General features: G+C 46.1%; 1 protein-coding gene across 2 annotated transcripts in view; it reads right to left on the bottom strand.

Moving 5' to 3' along the window:
* TMEM131L (transmembrane 131 like) overlaps nt 1-15596 on the bottom strand; it is a 200166-nt gene that overhangs the window by 51578 nt on the left and 132992 nt on the right. For both annotated transcript variants that reach the window (XM_029610214.1, XM_029610130.1), the window contains exons 10-19: nt 15029-15087; nt 14528-14636; nt 13339-13444; nt 11092-11245; nt 9782-9952; nt 7102-7171; nt 3738-3855; nt 2661-2802; nt 1317-1426; nt 102-174 (exon numbers count right to left, since the gene is read on the bottom strand). In XM_029610214.1, the coding sequence (XP_029466074.1) occupies nt 102-174; nt 1317-1426; nt 2661-2802; nt 3738-3855; nt 7102-7171; nt 9782-9952; nt 11092-11245; nt 13339-13444; nt 14528-14636; nt 15029-15087 (1112 nt within the window). The remainder of the gene's footprint in view (nt 1-101; nt 175-1316; nt 1427-2660; nt 2803-3737; nt 3856-7101; nt 7172-9781; nt 9953-11091; nt 11246-13338; nt 13445-14527; nt 14637-15028; nt 15088-15596) is intronic.

Raw genomic sequence — 15596 nt, 5'->3', positions numbered from 1 at the left:
AGATATTAAGACCAGGCAATGGAACGTGGTATGAAACCTCTACTGCAATTTGACTTTTCATATTCCTTCCCCTCATTTGTTCCAAATTAAAGCAGTCTTACCATTTTAGTGCACTCTTTCACGAGTCTGAATTCAGCTGTCGTGAAATTCACAGTCGGCGTTTCAACACCAAACCTAAATCAATCAAGACAAGAACAACTTGGGTATTTCAGCCCCAAAGTGACAACATACAGGGCCCAATATTTCAAAGCATGTGCAGCGCTATTTAGCTAGATAAGCGGGACTTATGCAGCTAAGTAGTAGCTGCTGAATAAGCACCTATATTCAGTGGCCACTACTTAGCATAGGTGCATATACGGCTAAAAGTTACATGAACAAAAAGTGGGCGTATACTGGGCAGATCGGGGGCGGAGCGAGCTAGCCATACAACACATACAGCTAACTACAGATATTCCGAGTTCGCTGCGCAAGTATACGTGTACGTTTGGATGTGCCATAGAGCAGGTCTAAACTTAGCCGGGTAGACTTAACCGGCTAAATGGGTACATAAAAGCGTAGATTCAGCAGCTTTGCTGTGACAGATAAGCTCTAACCAGCTAAGTTACTTCCACTGCCAGCTTTGAATATTCACCCCATGGTGTTTTTAACCTTATAGGACCTTCCCTCATGAAGTCATCTAATCTCCTAGTAAGTACAGACAAAAGTTCAGGGTGTGTGTGTCTGGGGGGGGTTTGAACAAAGCAGCTTAATTTTTGTACTATCAGTTTCAACAATGTGTGAATCCCATTCCTTCCAGTGAATTTAGGGCTTGTAAGAGACTCCTGATTGGAAAGGAAAATCCTCCATTTTTCTTCACAACAGGTATAGCGCAGGCAGCAGTGGGGCAAGCTTTACCTGCGTTGCCCTGTCAACACGCCTCGGCCCTGTTCTAGACAGATCCAATCCACTCTTCGTGTCTGTTTAGTTCTTGGCTTTAATCAGTACCCCTGTGCCAATTAACGCCAAACTGCGATGCGGACACGTGCTCATCAAGAACTGGACAGAAGCCCCCCTAAACTGCTTCTGGACAGTGTTGACTTTTGGCATTTAAACTGGTCATCTAAAAGTCAAAGCCTCTATAGCCCTGTGCCAATCCCTTGAGCCATAAGGCTCTCACTAACAGAAATCTAGCTCTCTCCTATGGTTACCTAGATTTTTGTTTTTAATTTGGAATCATAACATAGCAAATGAGGGCAATGGACAGAATAGGAGTCTGACAGAAGCAAACATATAAAAATTAGTCTTCTAAAGCAGGGAGATGGAGGCGCAAGTATTACCATTCGCTCAGCAGGCCGAGTGCGACATGAGGATCCGGATAGGAGGACAGAGGAAGCAGCTGCACCGCAACTGGAAGAGAGGAGGGGTTCCTCAGGAGAAAATACCGAACCTAGAGAAAACGAGAAGGAAAACCCTGTGAACAAAGGACAAAGCAGACCAAAGACAGCCACAAACCCACACGCAGAATGTATATGGGATCGGAGAGTACAATATCTCACGCCAACTGTGCAAATATTAATGTACAGACAGGTCCCTTTTTAATCCTCAAGGTGGTGGGGGAGGGGGGCAGGTTATGAGTAGGAAAGCCATTAAGTCAATAAGGAAAAACCCTACTCTGAAAACAGAATGGACCCCATACATAAATTACTGTACTATCTAACAATGAAAGCATAGGGTCTCCATGTTACAGAATGTAAAACTGTGGAGTATATCACTGCCGGGGGTGTCTATGGTGACATTACTGAGTTCCTAAGCCTCTATCCAAACTGGATAGAGGCCTAATGTGGAACAACACCATGGGGTATCAAGACTAACACCATGGGGTATCAAGACTAACACCATTGCAGGTCTTGGTCTGCTGAGACTATGCAGGGTCACCAATAAACACAAGGCCTGCCGCACTGGGTCAGACCAACAGGCGATGTAGCCCACCTGATAGTGATTGCTAATGGGGGGAGGGGGGTGTACGATACAGGGAATGTGTAGATTTATCTACCTTCTGTCAAACCCTTCAGGTTTCCAGTTTAAAGATGCACCAGACACAAGGCGATATGACAATTATCTTCAATAGCTTATGACTGGTCTATATTCCATGAATGCATCTGATCCCTTGGCTGAACCAGTTTATACCATTTGCCTCCATGGATATCCCCATGTTAACTATACACTGTGAGGTGTAATACCTCTTGTGTTTAATTTTCAATCTGCTGTCCTCTAGGATGACCACAGGAATTAATAAGTCTTGATAAGGATCGGCAAAGCAGCACGCTGCTTTCCACAGAGACGCAATGCTGGGTGTGGGCAAGCAGGAGGAGCTTTCGGAAACGTTAAGCACCTCCAATCTCCTTAAGCATGAAATAAAAATCAGAACACGAGTGACCTCTGCTGTGGGAACTCCTCCTCTAGATAGAAAATCCTGCCTGCCCCCTAGTGACAGCACCCACATGGCCTGGAAAAGGCAATGTGGCTACAGCATTCCTCATTTGGTTCTTCACAACCCGCTAAGGACTCCACAACAAGCTACAACCATCTTAACCATTTTAAGGGGCAGCTGAACACCGGTAACTTTTCTTTGGCTAGGACAATGGCTTTGCATTAACTCTCGGGCAGGGCCCCTCTCTCACCGTGCTGTTCCAGAGGGCGGTGGCACTGAAGTTCAGGAGAGAACCAGGCTCGGAAACCAACCGTGGTAGAGAGAAAGCCGTGGACCCCTCTTCGGGCTGCTGCCGCCGGCGCGGGTTTTGCGTCATGCCCAAAACGTTCCTCCTGGGGCAGAAAGGCAAAAGAAAAAGAATGCAGCTGTCCTCAGCAGAGCAGGACCATGCAGCATGAGCTCTTCTGTAAGCATGTGCGCCCTATGCCCCTGTACTGAACACACTCCTTTCTCTCTCTGTGGAGCTAAACAAGTCTGTAACACCCCAACATGAAGGCTCCCGCAGCAGTGGCACTTATCGGATTGCACAGAGACAGGGTTAGAAGCAAATACAGCACCGTACAACCGGAAGTGGCTCCACCAATGAACGTGGTCCCAGAACATTTTGCCTTGCATCAAATCAGGCTTTTAACCTGTGTGCGGGCGTTCAGCGCAAGAAAAAGGTCTAAGGATCTGACCTCACACCAGTGAAAGCGATTCACGCAACCAGGAGGTAACACTGCCCAACCAGCACCTCCACACATTGGTGTCCCAGCACGGAGATTTCATTTTTTGTTAAGGTGCGGACACACTGGCCATTCCATGGTTCTGTGCGCAGCGACCCCAAGGCCCATTCTCTTCTGCACAAGTATTGGACTCTATTTCTTCACCTACACAACAGTGAGCATAGTCTCATGCCGCATGAGGACGACTTCCAAAGGAGCGTAGCCAGATAACTAAGATGCATTTTCCTGGGTGAGAACTGTCCCCTTCGGAGCGGTGAAAACCTCACACAGGCATTCAGCACGGACATTTGGATTTTGAAATGCACAAGTGCCGATCTGCCCCTGTTCCAGGGCCCTCACGAAAAGCAGATGCAAGAGTACAGAAGCGCTTTTGTGCCCGTGTACCATGCAAGCACTTTTCAACGGGGAACTGCCCTTGTACTTTGCAGCTACGCAGACTTCTGGCAACTGCCTGCCATGTACACCATGCCAAGCCCCTCTTCTTAGAAATAGTGCTATGCAAATGGTCTTTTCCTTATTCATTAGTTCTGCTACCGCAGTACCTGCAGCTTTCTCCGTGCTTTATCTTCTGGTATTGTTTGTACAGTTCCGTTCCAAGGTCAGAGTCCACGCTTACTGAAGACCAATCTAGAGAAAGACTTTCCTGCCAACGCGAGCTTGCTGCAAACAAAAACATAAGTACATTTCAATTCAGGCAATGTTCACAACAGCAAACCTTTGGCTTACTCGTGAGCCTTCAAACTGGCCCGTACGCCATATATTTATTTATTATTTTTATATACCGACATTCGATCTGAGATATCACATCGGTTTACATTCAGGTACTGCGTGGTATTTCCCTATCCCCAGGGGGCTTACAATCTAAGCTGTACCTAAGGCAATGGAGGGTGAAGTGTGCAAGGTCACAAGGAGCGACAGTGGGAATCGAACCCTGGTCTCCTGCTCTAACCACTAGGCTACTCCTCCTCCCGATGCTTTGTTGGAAGAGGTGCATCTAAGAAAGGACCAATGCACATTAAGGGTATTCTTGTCAAAATGGTGTCTCTAGGGTTAGTGTCTCCAAACCGAGGGGTTCTGCACATAACATGAGAGGAATGAACCTAATTTTTTAGCCAGGGTATGTGGGGCATGACCTCTCTAATGCATTGCTAATGCGCCTCCTCCTGCTTGCGTTGTGCTGCTTCTGTTCCTATGGATTTCCCTGCTGGTAGCTTTACTTTTAATTGGACCGAGGGAAGAATAATTCAGTGGTGAAGCAGCACACCAGTTCTCAAGATCCTGCAGCACCTGAAGAAAAAGACACATGGGGGTCCAGCAAGTTCAAATTATCACGTTTGGATTATGCCTCTCTCATCTCTTCCATAAAAAAAAGTGTAGCAGAGCACAGAGAATTCTGAGGCCGACATTCAGTGCCATTTGTCAGGCCAAATTCAGACTCAGCCGGACAAACAGTGGGATTTGAAAATCCCATTGCACCGACAAACCCCCGAGATAGCCGGATAACATGTAACCAGACTAAAAAGTTATCCGGTCTGAGGGCAGGAATGGGCATTCTAGTTAAACCAGCCGGATAAACCCTGATTTTTCAGCATTATCCAGCTAACCTAGCCAGATAACTCTAAAGTGAACTGGATAAACTTATCCACCTAACTTTAAAACAGCCAAGTATACTCAGCAGCAAAGGCAGGCCCCCGAATACCCCAACACATTTAGCTGAATGAGTTTTATCAGGCTAACTCTGCAAGTCGGACAGCGGCTGAAAAGGGACCCCCTCCATTTCACTCGAGAGACCACCATGAAGACTGGAATTCAGTGTCTGTGGACCAACCTTTGAAAACAGGGTCTCCCCCAGGACTAAACGGGGTCTTGTGGGACATACCACCGCCTCCTCATAACTTGACAGTCACGAGATGGATCCTTCAGTCCGGTAAGACCAGCTTGATCATCTCAGTCTCTCTCGGAGGTTTTCGGCTTACCCCCCCCAACCCCCTCGCTGTCTCTAACAAACATTTTTCTATTTATGCTGCACTACGCTCTCTAGGTTCTGCTTCTCATCCAGTTATCCCCCAAAGGCACTACCTTACTCCTCCACACTCCAGCGTTTTCCCTTCTCCCAAATGAGAAGTATGCCTGAACAGAAAACCAACATGGAGAAGGAAATCCCCAGAAGCCTCTGCGTGTCTTTGGCCTGCCTGGGCTGAATGGACTCTGAGTGACTTACAGAATGTCCCTGGATATCTGTAGAAGCAGGCAAGCTGGCACCAGACAAGTGATACCTATTCATAGTGTCACAAAGAAGAAAGCACAGGGGAGCTTCAGGCACTATCCTCAGGAGTTTGTAATCAACATAGCTACAGACAGTGTTGATTGTCTTGTCCAGTAAGAGTTTAACAGAACAAAGAGAGCCATGGGAAATGGGCTACACATCCTGGGAAGCCAATCAGGGTTAGTTAGGGATAATCTTATCATGCAGTTGACATGACAACCTATGTAAATGATCCTTTGGGCAGTCATGCAAATCTCTAGAACCTTCTATCCTTTTCCTGTATTTGAATGCTATCTATAAAACAAGGGTCACTTCCTGTATCCAGAGAGATGCTGGGCAGTTGGTAAGACTGAGGGCACCCAGCATCTCCCGAGAACACTTATATTGATTAATAAAAATACATTATACTTTTACTGAGTCTAAGTGTTCTTGTGTCCCTGGCCATAAGCATTGAGTAAGCTTTACACAATGTCCTCTCACATGCCGCACGTAGGCTGGAAGCTGGATTCAGCTCTATGGAAAGCCATGCTTTTTAATACCCTGGTGTCACATGAACTGTGTTACCAGGGGCATCCTCAGAGTCAGTGTTACTCAACCTCTGGCTCTGAAGGCCCTCAGTATGGCTTTTTCATATTGCAAACATTTTCTCAATTAATTAGAACTTAAATGTAGATGTTGATGAGCACTTATCCAACTGTGGCTTGCCATTGAAATAGCTTTTGGGAAGATGTCAGTTGAGCACTAACCCCCAACAGAGTAAGTTGGTTTAAAAGGCGACTTGTGTTTATGGACTTCTAAGCCCAGCCTCCAAGGTCCAGCTAACACAAGGCACAGATGCATGCAAACTGACTTCCAGTCCCCTGCCACAGGCTGTGCAGGGCAACAATCGCTAACCCATTGGTTTCCAATTCAGTCCTCAAGGCCTTCCCCCCACCTCCAGCTCTGTTGGTTTTCAGGATATCCACAACAATCATGCCTAAGATAATATCTACACTAGCTGAAAAGGCCCAACCACAACAGGCTGAGACGGCCTATATGCCTGCACCTCTCCGCTCGCCTACCTCCATCACTGCTTATCTACCCACCCACACAGACTGCTCGTCTCCATGGTGGTGTTGTCCATCGGAAGACCTGCACGGTCTATCATGCTGCTGTATTGGCAGGATGTATAACCTGGTCTCTGTGCCAGCCCCTCCGCTTCCCTGGCATGGCTAATTGGTCAAGCATCAGACGGTATATAGCATACATGCACATACTGGCCAGGGAATCAGACAAGGGCCTGAACTACCCACTGCCTTTTATATAGAAAGGGATACACCAGGTCTAAGGACCAGGCTGACAGAGGCAAAGACATCCCATGCATATTTATTAGGGACATTCCAAAATCCAGATCAGTTGAGAGGGAGGGGTGCTCCTCCTTCCCCGTACAATCCCCCCAATGACTGGATCAAGATTCTAATACCTGTCCAATGTGACTCTCCAGGAGCAGCATTTTCTCTAAATGACTTTGGCAGATGAAGTTGAATAAGAAATGCAAGTTTGTATAAACCTGCTTCAAGCAACAGAGTATGACATTAGAATACTTTGTACACTATCATTCCATTTCAAAAATTACAAAAATAAACAACAAATAATCTTACCAGCATCTGACTTTCCCAGATAGGAGAGTATGTCACATTGGGCTATGGCTTCAAAACGCAGGCCCCCTTTCTAGATTGGCAGACAAGAGCAAAGGACTCAAAAGAGCAATACTGGAGAGCAACCAACATTTACAGACGACGACAATGACGGCAGATAAAGACCGCAGGGCCCATCTGCTTTCACCACTTTCCCACTCCTGAGGCAATACTGCAGAGGCTCCCTGATCTCTGACTGTACCGCCACATCCTCACAACTTAGGGTCACCCGGGCTTAGCTCAGGCTTGCTTCGTTTCTATCACGGTTTTGGCCTTCACAACCTCCACCTGGAGGCTGCTCCATGTATCCACCACCCTTTCAGTGCAGAAATATTTCCTTAAGGATTTGCTGACCCCTTGGGGCTACATATCACAAAGTCTTGTTCTACCACTTCCCTTTCACTGAAAGATACTTGTCTCTGGTGTATTATTTATACCTATGAGGAATTTAAACGTCTCGACCACAGTCCCTTTTCCCTTCTCTTTTAATACATATTTAGGTCTTAAGTCTCTGCACCATTTTAGCAGTCTCTCTCTCTAGACTGCCGCTGTCCTTTTGCAGACATGGCCTCCAGAACGACTGAATACTGCAGATGAAGTCGCACCAATGACTCTCTGGCTCTTGCCTGTGCTTTGCTGCACTGTTTTGCAACCTTGAGATCATCACCTAAGATTGCCCCCAGAGCCCTTGTGTTCATCATTCCTCCCCACCCCTTCCACACCATCCCCCCACATGCCTGACCCTACATATTTCTGCCTTCAATCTAAGCTCCAAACACTTCAACTAATCCTCATGCTTTCTTGTTTCCCCTCATTTTCTCTTCTCCATCTGGGAGGGTTCACCCTGTTACGAACCTGTAAAATGGCACAGCTTTCAGACCCAGCCCTCTGCAATATCACTCTTTGAAAAGACGGACCAGAACCGGGACCAGAACTGATCCGAGGCACGCCACTTGCAACCCTCGCCCCCTTTCCATGAATGCCGATTCACGACTGCTTCCCACCTACCCAGTTTCTAACCCAGTTTACCACCACAGGATGCAGCACTTAGTTTGCTCCGCTAATTTATAAACCTCCCGTGTGAAATGGCGTCAGAGGTCTAATGTCAATCAAGTGGCTGCCAAATAAGTCCACATGGATACATAAAAATAAAAGGTCAAACAAACAAGTTGTCGGCAACACCTTTCTGTTAGACCAGGAATGCATTTCTGATTCATTTTCAGGTGCTGTTCATCAAGTCAGTGCACAAAAGCCTTAAGGAAATCTAATTCTTTGCTCACCAGTTATACACACGAATTATTATCAGCTTTGTCCGACAGGATCTCCCCACATGGCAAAACCATGTTACCTTGGATCCTGCAACCTGCAGGATTGGGGGATCCTCCACTACCCACCGCTGAGCTCCGACTGACTGGCCTGCAGTTACCCTACTCTCCAGCTCCATCTGCACTAAGGTCAGCAGAATCCTAAAGACCAGCCAGAAACCTAACAGCTCTGCCCAGAAAAACCACAGCATTGGATGCTTATTCACCAAAAACACACTGCTCTGACAGACCGATGCAATAATCTGAGCGTTAACCCCCAATGCAGTAAAGCTAATGCTAGGCAAATGTATCGGGAGTTTAAAAAAAAAAAAAGCACGTTAACTGCAAAATGTGCATTGAACGTACATTTTAACTCAGGAAAGGTGGGGGATGAGGTGAAACCAGGGAAGAAAGACTGTGCAGAGAATTAAAAAAAAAAAAAAAAAAGATATCTGGTTAAATTGTACTTATCCGGCTACCTTGGCCCCTTCCCCAGGACTGAGCCAAAGAGAAAGGGAGCGAGAAGGCAGAACCACCACCCCTGGAGGTAGTGGCAGCAGCGATGGTCTGGGGGGAGCGGAGGAAGATTGCATGCCAGAGCCGTTAATGCACCTCACTCTTCAAATCCCCCTGTCAGGCTCCTCAGGTAGCCGAGCTGGCCACAAATCTAGCCATGCTGGGCCTCTCCCACCGTGGTCGCTGTGCTCAGGTCGCCCCCTCCACTGATGGAGTCCCGGGAGATCATCCGGGCTCACCCACCCCCGAGAAATGGCTCCGCGGATAAGTGGTTATCTGGCCATGGTTACTTCCTGACACTTGTCCAGACAAGTCCAGCTGTGTGGGGCAGGAGCAGGAAAGACTTCCTTTTTCAGATTTTTTTTAGGCCCGCACAGCGGTGCTGGAAACTTAAATCTACCTCTGACCCAGCGTTAAGAAAAACCCGGGTTAGGGCGACACACTTCTCTGCATCGGGAAGCACTGCTTAAGGCCTCTCATTTGCATGGCATTTCCACGCGAGGGCGCTAAGGGGTGCTCCCATTTTTGAATGCACATTTTGTGAGTGCAAACCTCCTCCCTGCATCGGCAGTAAAGGTTTCCGCTCACAAAATGAGCATTAAAATCTAGCTGGACGCAGTGTGTTGGGCTGAACGCACCCTTTCTGCAACGGGCTGTGAGCGCACAAGGACCATTAGTGTAACGGCTGGGTTACAGGAAGAGAGGGAAAGGCAAGCCCTGGGTGACTATGACTAAAAGCTCTTGGTGCCTTAGCCTGGCACACGAGAGACGTTAAGGTATTTTGCATCAAGCCCCAGAATGCACAGCACATACAAAAAGTGTACCTTGGAAAGGGTAGCATGGATCTGCAGAGGTATCTCAAACAGCACCCCCAGATTTGTCGCCAACAGAACATTAGTAAAGAAACTTATTGGCGTGTCTTTGGCACTGAGCTTCAAAGAGAAGACGTTCCAACAGCCTGGAGGTAGCATCAACGGACCAGTAAAGTTCAGAACCTGTGAGGGGAAAAAAAACAAAACACTACATGACTTACAGGTCAGTCCTTAAGTTATTACAATACATTAGCAGAGGTCACCACTCTGTGAGGCATTCTGCACTTCAGGCAGCCCTGTCAATCTGACAAATATTCTAAACCAATGACAAAATGTCAATTTATGTATTTTAATTCTGAATGTAAACCATGTAATCTGGAAGGGGCAGAATCTAAAAGATTTTAAATTTAAAAAAATCAATAAATAAAACCTCACTCCTTTGCTGTCTGTTAACATCAAGCACAAATACATTTTATTTTAGTAAAACAATAACTTTCTTTAAAAAAAAAAAAAATTTAAAAAAAGAACCCTGGGTCTACAATCTGTGGAAAAATGCAAGGAAGCCGACTTCCGGGTCAGAGTGAACCCGCTGCTGTGTGCAGGGACATCGGACCCATCGGAGGATGCTCCGAAAATCAGGAGGGCCGCTGGCAAGAGCCTCCGCAGACTCCACTTCATTTACAGGCTGGTTCTGCCCTGGGTTTTACCCCAGTGTAATTCCGATGCCCCTAAAAGGGACAGAAACAGAAGTCCGGGTCTGCAGCGGGGTAAAACCATTCCTTTCCCCTCGAAAAAACACGGAGGTCGACAACTCTGCTGGTGACACGTTCAGGAAAGGTGGCAGAGGGGAACCGATTCAGCACTTTCGCTGCCTGCCATTTAAGGGACTCATGGCCCAGCAGGAAGGGGTTCCAGCCACTCTTACTGGATGACTCAAAGGCAGACAAGGCCAGGTCCCATTCGGCTGAAAACACGAAAAGGAAGAAGACAACACAGTTAAAAACCAACGGAGGTCCTATCCTTGAACTTGTTGCCACTTTCAAAAAGAGCAGACCTTGACCTCTGAAGTGGACCTATGCGGTCCATGATCCTTCCGGAAGGTTCTTATGCTGCTTCGGTAAAAAAAAAAAAAGGTATCAGCCACCACTCACAAGGAACCCAGTTTTCTCCAGGGCCAATACAGCCTTAGAAAGAGCAGATTTCCAGATGCAGTGTGCTTAGCTAGAAAAAGAACTAAAAATAATGGAGCAGGCACTTTTCTGGTGCTAAAGAGTCTATTTACACCGCTCTCCCTTGGGGCACACCAAGGAACTCTGCCTTACCTTTAAGATGTGTCTGGTCTCTCTGGCAAGAAACACATCCTGCAGCACAATGCTGAAGTCCAGGTTGCTTGTCAGCCACACTGACCAAACCCCAGAGGCACCGGAATGGGACTGCAGGTGAAACGCTGCTGCGGAGGGGTCAACCCCAAAATACCTGCAAGCAGAGGTAGGGTCAAAGAGAAGAAATCTCCAGCTCTAAACAGGAGTCTAAACATCCACCAGGATAAATGGCCTCTTGGCTTGAAGGTAGCCAAATTCATAGTGATTCACCCCCTTCCCAATTTATAAAAACCCGCATCACAACAATCAGAAGCCAGGCCTCCCTCAGCATGTCCTGTACTATACGAAATCAACTGTATTTTCAGTAAAGAGATGCACCGATACGTTTTACTGGTACTAGAGGTCACAAAAAGCCACCATGGCTCCTAAAGCATCAGTCTTCTCCACTTGCCTTCTACCTGGGTAAAACCTGAACTCGGTTACATCAAGGTTAGAAGACTGGCTGTTGAATGAGGAGCCCCTGCTTTTTATCCGGGGGGTTCTCCCACTGGGCGTGTACGAGAGGAATGGTTAGGTCACTTGGAGAATCCACGCAAGGCATCAACGGGTCTTCACTCTACTAAGCTTGAGGAATGGTCTAGAGTCTGGGCAGCTAAGATTTAATGCTAAAAAAAAAAAGAAATGCAATCATCCATAGGGGCTGCAAAAGTAGTACAGCCTAGGGGGTGAAATTCTTCTATGCACGAAACAAGAGCGGGAGCTGGGGGTGATCGTATCTGATGATCTCAAGGTGGTCAGAGGTGGATAAGGCGATGGCAAAAGCCAGAAAGATGCTTGGCTGCATAGGGAGAGGAATGGCCAGCAAATAAAAGGAGATATCGCCCCAGCATAAGTGCCTAGTGAGACCTCATTTCAGACTTGATTTTATTTTCCCTGGGAATTTCAATGTTTGAACAAAAAAAAAGAAATCAGTTGAAAACTGACTTTTCCACTGATTTTTCTCCTGTGTTCTATATCAAATTCATTTTTACATTTACTTTTTTTTTTTTTTTTTAATATGTTTAACACAGGAAACAATCTACAAATGGTATAATTCACATGTGAAATACAACAGGAAAATACAAGATTGGTGTGAAATCTCAATTTACCTTTTTTTTTTTTTTTTTTATTAAAACATTGAAATTCCCAGGGAAAATGAAATATAAACTGAAAACATAGGTCCTTATGTGTACAGTTTGGAGACCGCACCTTCAAAAGGATATAATCAGGATGGAGTCGGTCCAGAGGGGGGCTACTAAAATGGTCAGTGGTCTTCATTCTAAAGCATATGGAGATAGACAAAGTTCGGCATGGAACAGCCTCCCAGTGGAGACAAGGACAGTACCTGAATACAAGAAAATATAAGACAAGCACAGGGGATCTCTTAGGGAGTGAGCGAGATTGTAGAGCTGAGTAATTGTGGGAATAAGCAGACTAGATATATGATGGCCGGGAAAAAAAAAAAAGACCGTGTTTTAGAATCGATTACAAAGTTCTGTGTTTAATTCATAAATCCCTATATCAGGACATCGTTGAATGGCTGAATGCATCATTTCACCCTTACCCCAACTGATCGAAACTTATGGTCCCGCCAATAAAGGCTTACTTTCAGTTCCACCTATTCGGTCGGCTCACTTAACAGAAGACAGAGAAAGAGCTTTCTCCATCGCAGCCCCAAAACTATGGAACCAATTACTGGGTGAACTAAGGTCACAAAATGACATTAAAGTCTTCAAGAAAACTTTGAAAACTTGGCTCTTTAAAAAGGCATACGACACCTGACTTAGCAGCTTGACAGGCTCTGGATGATTTAGCTTTTTATCTTTTTAAGTTTTATTTTATTGTTTTATCTCTTGTACTTTTATTTTTATTGTTCTATTGCATTGAATATTTTTAAGTTTAAATTGTGTTAACTCTTTCTTTTATTCTTTACATTATGAAGAACTTATGGTGTAATTTACAAATTTTATGATCATATTTTAATTTCTCTGTACAAATTTACAAATGAATTACAGATTAACGGAATATAAAAGCACAAAATAAATAAATAAATAAAATATTTTCTTCAAAAATGCAATAATGCTGCAAGCTGCCCTCAGCATGATTTGGAAAGGCAGGCTAAAATTCCTCAAAAGTAGCATTTATTAAATTATCGTTGTGTTTTAAATAGGCAGACATGGAAATCAAACCAGGGTGCTGCAGACTTACCCTTCCGTCACATGGTGGGAGAGGCATGCTTTTAGTGTTGTGGAGCCATCTTGCCGGCTCCTGTCCACACCTGCCGAGCCACTTCTTCCGCTGCCGCATGTCGCAGCTATCACAAGGAGCAAAACAAGAGTTACTGCCTCAGTATTAACCTCCCGGAAGAGATTTCAAAGAAATAACACATTCACCCAACCGGCATTTTCCATCCCCCTCCCCCAGCAGTCACTTTGGTTCCTGTCCGGGATGTCATGGGAACAGAGTCTAAACATTTTTAGAAGGAAAATAAGAGGACCATATATATCTGCTAGCAAAGTTAGCAGGATAAATTGAGCTAACTTTTCAGGGATATTTAACAGTACGGATGCACTGCTGAATATACTCTGCTATGTTAGTTAGCCGGATAAGTTTATCCAGCTTACTTTAAGACAGCTCTAAGGCGGTCCTAAACTTATCCAGCTATCTCTGGGCTGGTCAGTGCTGGGGGATTTTCAAGTCCTGCCATCTGTCCGGCTAAGTCCGAACTTAGCAGGACATATGGTGTTGAATGTCAGCCTTTAAGATTTTTTGCAGACTCCAATAACTTTTATTTTATCAAGCTAAAAATTATCCCAAGATGGCAATGTACAGGAGCAGCTGAGAGCACACAGATCCCTTCCCTCAGTGGTCACCAGGGACCGATGTGATCACGAAGGCTCTTGGAACATCACCATCTTTGGATGATTATTACATTAGTTCAATGAAAAGAATCAGAACCCGCAAAGAAAGCGGTTTCCGTCGGGATCAATACGGCTATAAGAAATTCGGCATTGGCACCAAACTTTTTTTTTAATTTGACCAGAGCATGAAGGTCAGTGGCTGATAATCTCACCGTGTGCAGGGGGAAAAAAATAAAAATCACACACGCACCAATACAGTGCACCAAACTGGCTTTATTTACGTCGCCTGAAATTGGCGGGTCCTGTGAAATGGGGTCAGGCCACTGCACTGCAAGGCAAATGGCAACAGCTGAGCACTGCTTATCCATGGGAACAGTGAATGGAGCAGAGCTGGTCAGCATCAACGCGTCCTTCAGAGGGAGACCAAGGGGACGATAGAGGAGGAAAGTTCACTAGGATTCATTCTGACTGTGCTACAGGACCTCACGCTGCCCGTCTGCTATCCGCGCCATTACAGCCAAGAAAACCGAACGTACCACTGCAGGTAATGGAGACAGCTTCAGTGAAGTTCGTTGTTGAACTTGGCAGCAAGACAGGGTGAAACTGGAGAGAGGATGCGCCACTGCCTGTCAAATGCTGTACATCCTAAAGCAAAAAGGTTAAACATCACAGCTGTTGGATTCCACATCGTAGAAATGCAGACTATGACAAGAGATAATGATCGCAAGATCCAGCCCGTATCCCTTTTCTGGGGCAGTACCGCAGACTCTGCTTGGTGCCTGTCTGCAGGACGTCCTGGGTTCGTGCCCTTGCTGTGGCTCCTGGCTCTGCAGGGAAGGCATACCCTGACCCATTTCAGTACAAGAGAACTTACAATGTTCCCATCCTGAATGACTCGACCTCTCCCCGACCACCACCAGGGATGGAAATATATTGAGAGAGACATCTACCTGTCTCACCAGTACACACGAGGCTCACAAGACTGATGACATGGACGCATAGCTTCACCACCGCAGGAAGCAAAGAAGTTAAGTTACCTGTATGTGAACCAGGTGGTTCCCTGAATTCAGTGCATAAACGGTTACTGTGGAGTCACCTGCCCAGAAGAGAGCAAAAGCCAGTTATAAACAGAGCAAACATTACTGCGTCTTATCCCATGCCAATAATCGAAAGAACAGAGATGGGTCTAGGTTTTTTAATTCCTTCAATGTTTGTTACACTGCGCTACTTGAATCGATGAAGAAGCCTATGATGCTAAACACAGGCAGCGGAGAATGGTCAGTGGCAGTCAGGCACAGGAATGACCGCACTCTCTCCACATCCCACCACACGCTGGGAGGCCCCGCAATCAAGAGACACCACGAGGAACCCTCAGCTGATAAAACCGGGGCCCAGGACAGAACACTCTTAGGAAGGGAAGCAGTGCACCGCCAAGAAAACACTGTAACAGAAGGGCCTCTCAGCAGGACCTGGCAACATACACCCGGTGCAGCATGCATGCATGCCACAACTGCAAACTGCGGCTAAGTGACAGTCCACTGGCATGCTGCCATTACCTCTTTAATAAGGCAAGGATGGGAAGCCAGGAGAGAGAGGAATGGAAGC

The sequence above is a fragment of the Rhinatrema bivittatum genome, chromosome 1, assembly GCF_901001135.1.
Source record: "Rhinatrema bivittatum chromosome 1, aRhiBiv1.1, whole genome shotgun sequence".
In the NCBI taxonomy this organism is placed as follows: domain Eukaryota; kingdom Metazoa; phylum Chordata; class Amphibia; order Gymnophiona; family Rhinatrematidae; genus Rhinatrema; species Rhinatrema bivittatum.
The sequence above is the reverse complement of the archived record's forward strand: the minus strand, read 5'-3'. Positions and strand labels throughout refer to the sequence as shown.